The sequence below is a fragment of the Papilio xuthus genome, unplaced genomic scaffold (genome assembly GCF_000836235.2).
Source record: "Papilio xuthus unplaced genomic scaffold, Pxut_1.1 DF827714.1, whole genome shotgun sequence".
NCBI lineage: Eukaryota > Metazoa > Arthropoda > Insecta > Lepidoptera > Papilionidae > Papilio > Papilio xuthus.
Genome location: NW_013530935.1, coordinates 4,460,253 through 4,473,081, shown reverse-complemented (window position 1 = coordinate 4,473,081; position 12,829 = coordinate 4,460,253). Strand labels below are relative to the sequence as shown.

The window sequence follows — 12,829 nt, the reverse complement described above, 5'->3', positions numbered from 1 at the left end:
ATTGATTACTTTTGATGTACCTATATATTTGCATATCTTGTCTGTTACGATCTATATGACGCTGACTGTACCGATGTATTTGAGCAGGGTGAATGTATCTATTATTTTGAGGACTTTTGTTGTACCGATATAATTGAATACTTTTGGTGTACCTATATATTTGCATATTTTGTCTGTGACGATCTATATGACGCTGACTGTACGTAAATAAATTTTATTCCATATTTACATTAAAATGTTGCTAAATGTTTTTTATAATCGTAAATACTTAGTAAAAGTCAATGAAATGAAAGTTCGCTTTGAAATTGTATAGAAGTTCTTAATAAAATAAAAGGTAATGCTTCACAAAACCGAATCAAGCCAAATTTCCATTACATATGTGTTAAACGATAGGGAATATTCTAACACTGTTTTGGAAGTTTTTTTGGAGTCGTTACTTAAGTTGAAAAAAAACGAAGAAAACTACATAGGGTAAGTTAAGTTTGGAACAATCAAAAAAAGATACAATAGAAAAGCGCAGGATAAGTAAAGCTAGGTTTATAACATGTAATAAAACACCAAAAGCAAACTGGAATGGTTAGGTTCAGAACATTTTTAATACCATAAAAAAACATCGAAAAAGCGAAAATATTTTCTATTATAACATGTGATTTTATAAAAATTGTGAGTGTCAGCATACCTGTTACAAAACTGAAAACATATGAAACAATTTTATTATCTCACTGAAATAAATTAAGACCCCGAAAAAAATGTTCATAGCAATATATTCATCTTCAGCAATCTTCAAAGCACTACTACTACTACTAATGATGATCATTTCCTAAAAATTAAAATTGATTTTACGAAAACTTGGTTTGATTCGCTATTGTAAAGTTGTACCAAATATAATTAGTATTCAAATGTTAAAAGACTTTGTTTATTGTTGTGTTTGGGTTGGACTTTAAAATGGGAGTGTGACTCACTTTCCAATGACAAATTGACTGAAATTTATTATTAAAAAGTACACATCTTTAGGTTTGTTTATAATAAAATTATGAATAACATCAACAATATGTGATCTTATGAAAATAAAGATATCTGTAATTGTTTATTTTTCTAAATAAACTAAGTTACCAGCAGTTACATCCAACCTCTGAAGTTTCTGTAACTTATTAAATAATAAGAATAAGCTTTACAGTTATAATTAATTACAAAGGAAGAACATTGTATGAACAACTTATCAATTTTTAATACTTTCTGTTTTTAGGTGTGAAACAAGTAAAAAGTAGTAGAAAACATAATCTATGGATTCACAGAAATAGAATTTGAATAAAGATATAATTATACACTCTATTCATATTTAAAAGAACTAAATGTTGAACTAGAACTTATGACCTTTTGCTGATTGCTAAAAAATAAATTTACAACAAAAATTGATGAAAATAACATAAAAGTAAGTACAAGACATATGCCAAATTCTACATGGTAAGTGGTATGATCCCAAAATGATGCCTCCTAAGCTCATTATTTTTCTCGTTAAGGAATCTATAGGTTACACATCTATGGAGAACAGTAATAACAAAAGGGTTAATATGTGGAATCTTTAGGTTCACGATAATTTTATGAATTTATTTGAGAAGTAAAATTTAATATTGTATTCTATTTTTACATTACATTATATTTAACATGACTTTTACATTTGCAATATTTTGATAGGAAAAGTTTGGATTAGGGGACTATTTGGAGTGTCGGCAGTGCAGTTGGCGCTTGACCGGATCATATTTTACATATCCAGGTACTATCTCCGCTATATAGTAATGCGTTCTTCGAATTTCATGATAATATCCATCCGACATTCTTACTGTGATTACAAATTGCATACAACTGCATAGAAATTCAAAGATATGTGTGAAGTCAACGAAATTGTTTTATTTTTCCATATTGTTTTCCTTCAAATAATACTTTCAAACGTCAATAAGGAAACTGACAGATAGATTTTTTTAGGTTGGTAGCAACGGAGACTTGTTCATAATATTGCTAGCATTGAAAATGACAATTTTTATTCTCCGTTTGTGTATCTAATTAGTCAAGAGTCTCGTCTCTTATTTTATGTACTCTTTGATACTTCCTGCAATCGGGAATCAGCAAAGAGTATCTTACGAACCATTACTTCTCTTACTTATCTTTTACATAATCTATGGATTACTAAAATGTCGCATTCTGTTTTGGTATCATCGGGGAATAAAGGAAATCAATTTTCATAATTATCGATGATTTTAGTATTACGTTCACGGTGTATTACTTACAAATACGAGGGAATTTTTAACTTTAATCCACAAGTAAGAAAATGCTACCGTTAATTTTGTGTTACTTTTTATTGAATTATTTTATTTTCTGATGCTCCATGGTTTAATAAATTTTTACTTGACAGTAAAGTTATTGATAATATTTTTAATTGGGTGTGATGTTATGATCGAATTCGACTTCTAAAATTGTTCATCTCAATCATTATTACTGTTTATAAAGACACTGGTAATTCTTCTTTTGTTGTTATAAATAGAAGTGTATTTTAGTTTTATAACTGTACCAAACCATTTACAATTTTTTTTATTATCACAGTTACATTTTAAGTAACATTGTAATCTACAAATTTTTATCGCAAACCAATGAACAGTAAGTTAATTGCTCTTACTTTCATAATTTCATCCTGTTTGAGTTATCTAGTTAGTTTAAATTTACAGTGATAATACTATTGATTCATATTTCTTGATGATTTGTTCTATTTGTTATAAATTTGTAGCCAATTACTGTCATTTCATTGAGTATGTTCTCTGCTTCAATCCTTTATAAAATATTATTATAAGTATATTTCTGTTGAAAATCCTATTTTAATCAATATTTTTTAATTATGACCAGTTTATCACTGTAATTTCTTTGTTAAGTGCAATGAAATGTGAATACAATAGTTAATGATTTATCAATGTATTCATTTAAATAATAATGCAACTCATTATATTCAATATGATGAATTTCTATTTAATAATCTTTGATTATCATCTACAAAGTTGCTAATACCATGTTAACACAATGTCTTAAGAATAACAAGTATCTTTTTTAGTTGTGAACAATATGTAAAACTTTTATTTTTAATTTTAGCCATGAATACCACAGCCCCAACATCTGCTGATGCCTGCCTCAGTATTGTCCATTCACTTATGTGCCATAGACAAGGTGGCGAGAGTGAAGGCTTCTCAAAGCGTGCCATAGAGTCTCTTGTGAAGAAATTAAAAGAAAAAAGAGATGAACTAGATTCACTTATAACTGCAATCACTACCAATGGCGCTCACCCTAGCAAATGTGTAACTATACAAAGGACTTTGGATGGACGCTTGCAGGTTTGTTATTGCTACTGTTTTTAATAAACTGTATCACTAATATATCTATGCTGGTATAGTAGTTTACAAATAATTTGCGAGCTCTTAATGACATGTGAATTGCTGTGCAAAACACAATTTTAAGTGTAATGGGGCATAGCAGCGTGCGGGGGGTTATTGCTTAGTGCAATGATGACAAAATATTTGAAATTAAGTTTCTTATGGATAGGTTATAATGATAATTGTTTTATGTAGGTTGCTGGCCGTAAAGGATTCCCCCATGTGATTTATGCAAGAATTTGGCGTTGGCCAGATCTACACAAGAATGAGCTGAAACATGTTAAGTTTTGTCAATTTGCTTTCGATCTTAAATGCGACTCAGTTTGTGTGAACCCCTACCACTATGAGAGAGTGGTATCACCTGGAATTGGTATGTATCTGTTAAAAAAGTATTATAAAATGTTGAAAAGGCTTTGATTGTAAAAATAATGTTCTGATCTGATAATAATAAAAGGGAAAGAACAAAATTTGGTCTAATAGTGTCTAATTTTACTAGTTATAGGAAAAATGAATACTTTCAGATCTCTCTGGTCTAACACTACAGTCAGGGCCGAGTAGGTTAGTGAAAGATGAATACACAGCAGGTCTCAGCGGTAACGGCATGGACATGGACACAGGTGAACTGGTGACCATCCAGCATCATGCAACAAGCCCTAGACACCATCACACGTCAATGCCACACCATCATCAACAATTCCAGACCACAAACATTATTCTTAATCAAGGACAAAGTAAGTTATTATAGGTATAAGTTACATGTTTATTTCATTTTTTTTTTTATTCAAAACATTTTATGTTGCACTGCATGATAATTTTATTTTGCGTTTTCCGTCTCAATAGCGCCAGAGGGCGTTCCGAACATGTTTTCACCGCACGGAGCGAGACCGCCTATCCGGCCACCCGGCGGTCCACCACAGCTCACACAGCAGATGATCCATTCCCCAAGTGCACAACAAATGATGACAAACCATCAATCCCAGATGCAAGGCAACCCACAAATGGGGCCAGGGACTCCACAGATGGGACCCGGAACACCTCAGATGGGACCCGGAACACCTCAGATGGGACCCGGAACACCTCAAATGGGTCCCAGCACACCACAAATGGGTCCAGGGACACCACAAATGGGAACGAATGTTCCACAAATGGCATCACCGAGAATGGCCTCTGCTCCCACTCAGATGTCCCCGGGGACGCCGCAGATGCCGACCATAAGTCAAGGAATGTCTATACCTAGTCCCCAGCAAATGGTGATAGGGCAACAAAGAGCGATTGCGCCAAAATTGGAGCCTCCCGACACAATGGATGCGCGCGCGATGTGGCTGCCTAAGAGAATGAATCATTGTAAGCTTATTGTTTTATTTTGCACGATTATGTAGCCTTTTCTGTAACTACTTTTTATTTTAATTGTTCTAGTTAAATTATCCCTCTTAAGAATGTGACTTTTATATGAATTGTTGCATTTTAGCCACCATGCCAGTTAGTATGTCCCCTGGGGGAACAACGCCGCTTATAGATGGGACTACCACTACTTTCTTTACTAATGAACAGACCTCAGCTGACACACAAATGACCCAAACAATGCCAGGTAAATTAAAAAAAAATGTCATTCTAAATAACGATAGTCTTTGGAATCGAGTAGTAAGTTTCTCTTAGCTTCTCAGAGACATAACATACAATAAGCAATACTATAATAAAAATAATACATAATAAAATAGACTATTGCTTGTCTTTATATCAATAATATAAATATATATAATATATCAATAATATAAATCACACTAAATACTTTGTGTAGTAATATATCCTTGCTATTCCAGTAGGCACAGTTTCAGTGCCGGCAGTGTCATCAGTGGGTCCAGTACAGGGTGTGCAGACGCCTACAGCGGAGAGCCAGCAGAACGGCTTCGCTAGTGCCACCAGCCCACCGCCGCAGCCAAGTCCCATCCCGCACCGCACGCAAAATCAGCATCAACAAGGTTAATAACTAACAATAGCCAACAAGGATCTTGTGGCAGTTGAAAAATATGTGAACTACCAATGACATCTTGACAGAGTCATAATTTGACCAATGAGAGAGCGGCAGCTGATATATGAGGGATGTTAATGTGTTTTTATTAAAGTTTCGATAGCGAACTTATTTTAAACTTATCACAGTTTTAAAATACAAAATGTGTATTTATGATATTTTGATAGGATAATAAATATTTGAACGCAATTTATGCGATTTTTAAATGTCTAGGAACATGGACAGGCAACAATACGCTTACATACACGCAGAGCCTGGCCCCGCCCCCCGCCGCCCCGCCCGTGCCTGTCGATGCCCCGCCCCATCATCATCATTACTGTATGTATTCAAAATTAAAATATACAAGGGTTTTTTTTACAATGTTTACGACTTGGTACAATATTTTTTGCAGACAATGGAAATCCCGGAGGTCTACTGTCTAGTCAGCCGGCACCGGAATATTGGTGCTCGGTGGCTTATTTCGAATTGGACACGCAAGTCGGCGAAACTTTTAAGGTCCCATCGAGTAGACCTAATGTCACTGTGAGTGTAATGTAAAGAAATTCAGTAAATTAGAGGCACAAAATTGGACCTAAATATAGTGGGTGTATGTAGTGGAGAAAATCAGTTGATTTTAATTTTATTTATTAGGTGCGCAACTAAGTTCTCACTTTTTTTTCGCTAAAAATATAACTTTATTATTAAAAAATGGTTACAAATGAATCATTCAAAGTATTGCCCATCGCTAGACACAACTTTTTTCCATCTTTCTGGTAGAGCTCGAATACCTTGACGCCAGAAGTGTTCGTCTTTTGAGGCTATCCACGAATCAAGCCGTTTTTTGATGTCTTCATATGAGTGGAACTGTTGATCAGCCAGGCCATGGGCCATCGAACGGAACAAGTAAAAATCGGACGGCGCAATATCTGGGGAATATGGCGGGTGGGGTAAGACTTCCCATTTGAGCGTGCCCAAGTAGGTTTTAACAGGCTTGGCAACGTGAGGCCGAGCGTTGTCATGCAGTAAAGTCACTTTTTCGTGCCTTTGCTCGTATTGTGGCCGTTTTTCGCGCAGTGATCGGCTCAGTCGCATTAATTGAGTTCGATACCGTTCCCCAGTGATGGTTTCGCTCGGTTTCAAGAGCTCATAATAAATAACACCGACCTGGTCCCACCAAATGCACAGCATAACCTTCGCAGCGTGAATATTCGGTCGAGCCGACGACGTAGAAGCATGCCCGGGTAGTCCCCAGGATTTTCTCCTCTTTGGGTTGCTGTAATGAATCCATTTTTCATCACCTGTCACGATGCGTTGAAGAAAACCCTTCCGTTTTTGCCGCTGGAGCAGTTGTTCACAGGCGAAAATACGACGCTCAACGTCTCTTGGCTTCAACTCATAAGGAACCCAAGTTCCTTGTTCTGAATCATCCCCAATGCATGCAATCGCTTTGAAATGGCTTGACGGGTAACTCCTAATTCTGCAGCAAGCTCTTCTTGAGTTTGGCACGAATCCTCATCGAGCAATGCCTCCAATTCAGCGTCTTCGAAAGTTTTGGGTCTTCAAACTGATATATAAACACGGCTAAACACTCACGTATATACGTCCGGTGGCGGCACCGTCCGCGAAATAATACTAGTGCCACTCATTCTGATGAAGGGCCCCCGATGGGCTCGAAACTAGTCGGTGCCGCCACCGGACGTATATACGTGAGTGTTTAGCCGTGTTTATATATCAGTTTAATATAATGTCTCACGAAAGTTTGAATAATTTTTGGGTCTTCCTTCACGTGGACGGTCGTCAATATCAAAATCACCGTCTTTGAAGCGACGGAACCAATCACGGCATGTTGTTTCGCTTAGAGCAGCGTTTCCGTACACTTCTTGAAGCTCTCGATGCGCTTGAGCTGCCGTTTTTTTTCGAATGAAAAAAGAAAATCAACACTTCCCGCAAATGACGATTGTTTGGCACGAAATTCGAAATTTTTACTTGACCAGAAGTATATAATGCGATAACAAAATCACTCATGTGTCGCAACGGTTTGTTTACCATATGTCTAAGCTTGGTTCATGACGTTTTGGATATGTCAAAATCGACCAGCTCTTACTGCTAGAGCCCATCTACTGATAAACAGGAGAACTTAGTTGCGCACCTAATATGTGAATCCAATTTTGTGTTTCGAGTTATAATTTATTTTTTGTTAATATGTTGTATTTTTATTATTTTAATAATTGTTATTTCAGGTGGACGGATACGTGGATCCATCCGGTGGGAACAGATTCTGTCTCGGCGCTTTAAGTAATGTACATAGAACGGAACAAAGTGAGAGAGCGAGGTGAGATGATTAAAATACAAACATGATGGTTAAGCGGGAAACTTCTTTAACTGGGACTCATTGTCAGGTCCCAACAGACGACCTTTATAAGCGAGAAAAATATGACGATCTCTTGGACGTTGTATTTTAGATATTACTAGTAGCTTGCATTCTTGTCTATTGATATTTTCACACCTCATAGAAAAGGATTCTTTAGTAAGATGTTCTAGAAAGTTGCACCATTTTGGTTTTGTTGTGTTGTCAGACTGCACATCGGCAAGGGCGTGCAGCTGGATCTGCGCGGCGAGGGCGACGTGTGGCTGCGCTGCCTGTCGGACCACTCGGTCTTCGTACAGTCTTACTACCTGGACCGCGAGGCAGGCCGCGCGCCCGGTGACGCCGTGCACAAGATATATCCCTCTGCTTGTATTAAGGTAGTCTATAACTAGCTTAAACCCCTTTTCCACTAAACGACTCGCCGCTCAGACAATAAAAATCCGTTGTATTGTTTAGGTATTCGACCTGCGACAGTGCCACAGGCAGATGCAGACGCAGGCGGCGACCGCGCAGGCCGCGGCCGCAGCGCAGGCGGCAGCCGTTGCCGGCCATATACAGCCAGCGCACCCCGGCATGAATAAGTGTAAGTCAAACACATACAAGGCTTAAGACCTCTCATTAAGATCCGAAAATGTATTGGAAACCAAAAAAACCCCGTACATCATAACTTACATCAATAATGATATGGAGCATTGTATATAGGTTTGACGGCGGCGGCTGGTATCGGCGTGGATGATTTAAGGCGACTATGCATCGTGCGGCTGTCCTTCGTCAAGGGCTGGGGCCCGGACTATCCCCGTACCTCCATCAAGGAGACGCCCTGTTGGGTCGAAGTGCATCTACATAGGTAACATGACTGCAGAATTTGCGATCGAAATATATTTAGGGTACTAGTGAACAATGTATTTATTAAACTTTTTGTTATTCCAGAGCACTCCAACTGCTCGACGAAGTTCTCCACACGATGCCCATCGATGGTCCTCGGACGAGCATCGAGTAGGAGTTGATCGGCTTCTTTTGAGGCCTTCGAGCGACACTCGGCGTGTCGCCACTTGCGGCAAGCGACGCCCGACATGCGACTAGTCGCGATCTGTGACCAGTCATGACTTGTGATGATTAGTTGAGACTAGTGATCAGTTGTGATGTGTGACCAGTTGTGATTTGTGACAGTGATCCGTGTCAGGTGTCGACAGTCGCAACTATACGCGTCTTATGACCAATCACAAGAACGCGACTTGTGACTAGTCGCAGTGAATTTGCGACTCGCAGTTTGTCGCCCCGGCGCGCGCCGCTTTTATGTTATTGTACAAGCCACCACTCAAATGTTAGTGATCCTTACATTGTAAAGATAGGTTAGTGATATTTTTATTAATGAGGTAAAATCATTGTATGGTACAAATATTAATATTCGCTTCAAATTAGAGATTAGATCTATTACGATTTTTTTTACAAAGTAGCCCTTTGTGAAAATTTGCAATGTTAATTTGATATTGAATAGGAAATGAAATTTAACACAACCAACATTAAATCATTGTTCAAAGCAGGTACAAATAAAAATTATATAAATAGACATATAGTACACAAATATATAAAGATGCATTCAGATAAATGAATTATAAATTCAAACCATTAGGATTAAATTGTAAGTGGGTTGCAAGAGATACTGTTATGGATTAATATTAAGTATATTATTCCATTTGGGTGGTGGTTTTTGTACAATAAGGTAATGTGCAAGTTTGTTTCGTGCGATAAGTGTTGTGTGGAACTGTGAAGTGAATAAGAATTGTTATTGGATTGTGATATATGAGGTGGTTTGCCATAGTTGCATTTATTAAAAAGGTTAGTTATTATTATTTTATATTTTCGTTATAAATAGCCAAAAAGGCGACTTGTTGCATGTCAACTGATGACTATAAAGTCTAAAATTTATCTAAATTATTTTATATTTGGTTCACACTTCCAAAGTGATCAATAAAGCCTTCATAGGTTTAAACTAAAGTAAGTTATGACTACTAAAGTTGTCTTTTTTTCGTTATTTTTTAATGTTTCGGCCTGTCTTCCAAAATTATTATTTTTTTAGTCTTCCGTCGGTTGGGATTGTTTATGGTAAAGGAAAAAGATTGTTATTGTATTGTAAATAGAAACAAACATTGCACATTGAATAAAGCGTTTTGCTCGCGTTTGTAACAAAAAGGTGAACTATTAATTTATGTCTTGTATTTATTTATAATGTTTAAGCGTATTTTCGGACGCATGTCGAAACCAAAACGATCGTATTACGATCTATAACTTGATTTCTCATGCGAACGACTCTATGATAAAGTATAAGTTTTAATATAACATATGTTCTATTCAATTAAACATGAGATTTTATTTAAGTAAAAAAAAAAACAAAGTTATATAGAGCTATTGTACTACTGCAACAAATCTTAAACTTTTTTGCGTATGAATCCTTTTGGGAAGAGGAATATTTGAAGGAATTCTAGATTCTAGATTTATTTTTTCCGGGGATCCTTTCAACGCTAAATATATATTTAAAAAGCAGACTACACAATTGATCAAATCAACACTAGCTATATCAGATTTTTGTTGGCCATTTTTATCTTTATAGCACATTTAGGGTACCTCATCCAATAATTAGTCGGGTATAAATATTACTTCTGTAATAATTGTTTCCAAATATAAAAGCTGCACAAGTTAATAATGTAAAATATAAATTTGATTAATTATTATCTCATGTTTAAAATGAATAGACTTAAAGATATTTATAACCAGTATTGACATGAAGAAACTAAAGAAAATATGGAGAGATCTCAGTTATTATTACACAAAACCTAAATGAATTACTGTAATAATTATGTAAGATATTAGCTATACACATACACATAGACAGATTGACGGACAAACTATTGCTCAATTGAGTGTAGAAGTAGTTGTGACGACATTTATAATATAAAAAAATAAATAGAAATATACGAATTTTAGTAACAGCTATACCAAAATAAGGCATTTTTATATAGTTTAAATATGACAAGACATAATTATGGTTCAACTTGAAAGAAGCCAAATTGGAATTAGCTTTTGATATAGTTTTAAGATGAGATATTGTGTTATGTAGGTTTTTTAAGGTGATAAAATATATGATAGTCGTAAATTATTTGTATACTTGAAGGGCATGCGGTGCAGGATGTAAGTTTGTTGGTTTACTCGACTGGATTTGTGGGATATGTACACATATTGCATTTATGACAAACATTGCAAAATAACTATTATAATTAATTACACATGCTTTTTGAAAGTGAACAATCATTCACTCATTCACGTATCACCATTCACATTGCTTGTTTCATTCACTTATTTAAACTAGTAACTACAATGAATGATTTGTGTCTGAAATAAAGTATTATATTTATTTTTAAGTTTAAAAATATAATGTTTGTTACTAGATTTAAATATCACCGCTTTAAATTACTCCATTTTATGTGATTTTGATTATTTTAGCAATATTTCGAATCCTTTCGAAAATTAGTCCCTTTAAAAGTAATTTAGAAATACTTATTTTTATTGGTCTGTGTCATCATCATCATCATAAACCTGCCCTTATCCCAACGGAGGGTCGGTACAGTCGGTTGTCGGTATAGGTCGTTCTCGAAATATGAATTTGAAGTTAGTTATTGGAACTAGAAATTGTAAAATAGAGTAATAAATGCAGTATGTGTAACAGTTTGGCCTTGTCGAGATCGGGTGAATCATATCGTTTTACCTGCTGTTGGGATAAATTCTCCGCGAGTTTGAAGTATGACTCAAATTTTTTTCGTACTAATTTGTTATGGATTTGAACTTTGACCTTTATAAATAAGCAAATTAGTCTAAAAGTTATCATTTTGTTGGAACTTTGACATTTAAGATGTTTTATACTGTGCTTCTTAAATTCTTGTGTAGCCTGTTACTGGAACTTTTACCTTACTTTTTCTTGTCACTTATTCAGACTTAAGTCAATAATAGCTTAGATAATTACTTTATAGAACGCAATGACATTTATATAAATAAGAACTGTGATTCAAGTATTGGACGGACGCTAACAAATTTAATGCATCCTGTTTGCGAGGTAAATTTATTTTTATTTGCATCATATGAGTAATCCGGTCACGTCATGGCTTTGATTATTTTCATAATCAGAACTGATACTTATCAAGTATAATTTGTATGACATATAGTGGGTTTCGACTCCAGTTATACTTGTTGTAACACATATTGTCGTCTCTTACATCCTATTTGAAAAGAGTGAGACAACAATATGAGGCACTAGAGCAGTGGTTCCCAAACTTATTTTGTCTACTGCCCTCTTTGAGAATCAATATTTTATTAGTGCCCCCATATTTTCACATATTTAAAAACAGTTATAATTTCAAATTAAATTAATTAATTATTATGATATATGTGTATATTAACGGAGAATTCTAAACGAAACTTTTACTATAACCCGCAACTTGAGACCTGTAGCGCCCACAAGGGGGCGTTATCGCCCACTTTGGGAAAGGCTGCACTAGAGTCAAATCCCACACTTGTGTTATCCGTTTCTTCTTGTTGTTAATTTCCGTTTTCTATCTTTACCTGAATGAGTTTTAGGATTGTAACATGACTGTTATTAGGTTCTAACGATATGGTTCACACGGTTTCATTGGTAATATATTGATCTGTGATGTGCTTACAAGTTATAAATTATTCGGGCACCAGAAAGATGGGCCGCTGATTGAGCGTTTTATGAACTTTGTACAAGTCAATAGCGGCGTTAAGGCACGTAGTTTAAGAACAAATGACATATTTTGTGTACGAAAAAGTATAATGCTAAGTATTAGCGATGTGTTTTTAGTAATATTAAATATTTGAGATTTTTTTTTGTCATTGATTTTTGTTTGCTTAAATATTGCTTTAATTATTATTACACTGCAGATTTATGTTTTGAATGATTATTATATTGTTAGTGAGAGTGAATTCGCATACGAGATATAGTTAAATAGTATCGTTAGCTTGGTGTAC

At 35.4% G+C, this 12,829-nt stretch overlaps 1 protein-coding gene across 2 annotated transcripts; it reads left to right on the top strand.

Moving 5' to 3' along the window:
- Window positions 1-2,131: 2,131 nt before the first annotated feature.
- On the top strand, window positions 2,132-9,863 carry Med (Smad/Smad4 homolog Medea). Of its 2 annotated transcripts, none has more exons than XM_013310752.1 (14): window positions 2,132-2,318; window positions 3,136-3,374; window positions 3,609-3,783; window positions 3,935-4,144; window positions 4,254-4,757; window positions 4,882-5,001; window positions 5,234-5,392; window positions 5,656-5,760; window positions 5,834-5,964; window positions 7,662-7,753; window positions 7,998-8,166; window positions 8,246-8,372; window positions 8,492-8,636; window positions 8,720-9,863. In XM_013310752.1, exons 2-14 carry the CDS (start codon window positions 3,138-3,140, stop codon window positions 8,787-8,789), a joined length of 2,244 nt encoding a protein of 747 aa, XP_013166206.1. In that variant the 5' UTR covers window positions 2,132-2,318; window positions 3,136-3,137; the 3' UTR covers window positions 8,790-9,863. The 2 variants fall into 2 exon arrangements, with proteins under 2 accessions (XP_013166206.1, XP_013166207.1); XM_013310753.1 differs by lacking the exon at window positions 2,132-2,318 and adding an exon at window positions 2,435-2,511.
- Window positions 9,864-12,829: the final 2,966 nt, after the last annotated feature.

Coding starts and splice junctions, on each gene's coding strand:
- Med (XM_013310752.1), top strand. CDS start 3,138: ATGAATACCACAGCCCCAACATCTGCTGATGCCTGCCTCAGTATTGTC. Junction 4,145..4,253: donor TATTCTTAATCAAGGACAAA/GTAAGTTATTAT, acceptor CCGTCTCAATAG/CGCCAGAGGGCGTTCCGAAC. Junction 7,754..7,997: donor GAACAAAGTGAGAGAGCGAG/GTGAGATGATTA, acceptor TTGTGTTGTCAG/ACTGCACATCGGCAAGGGCG.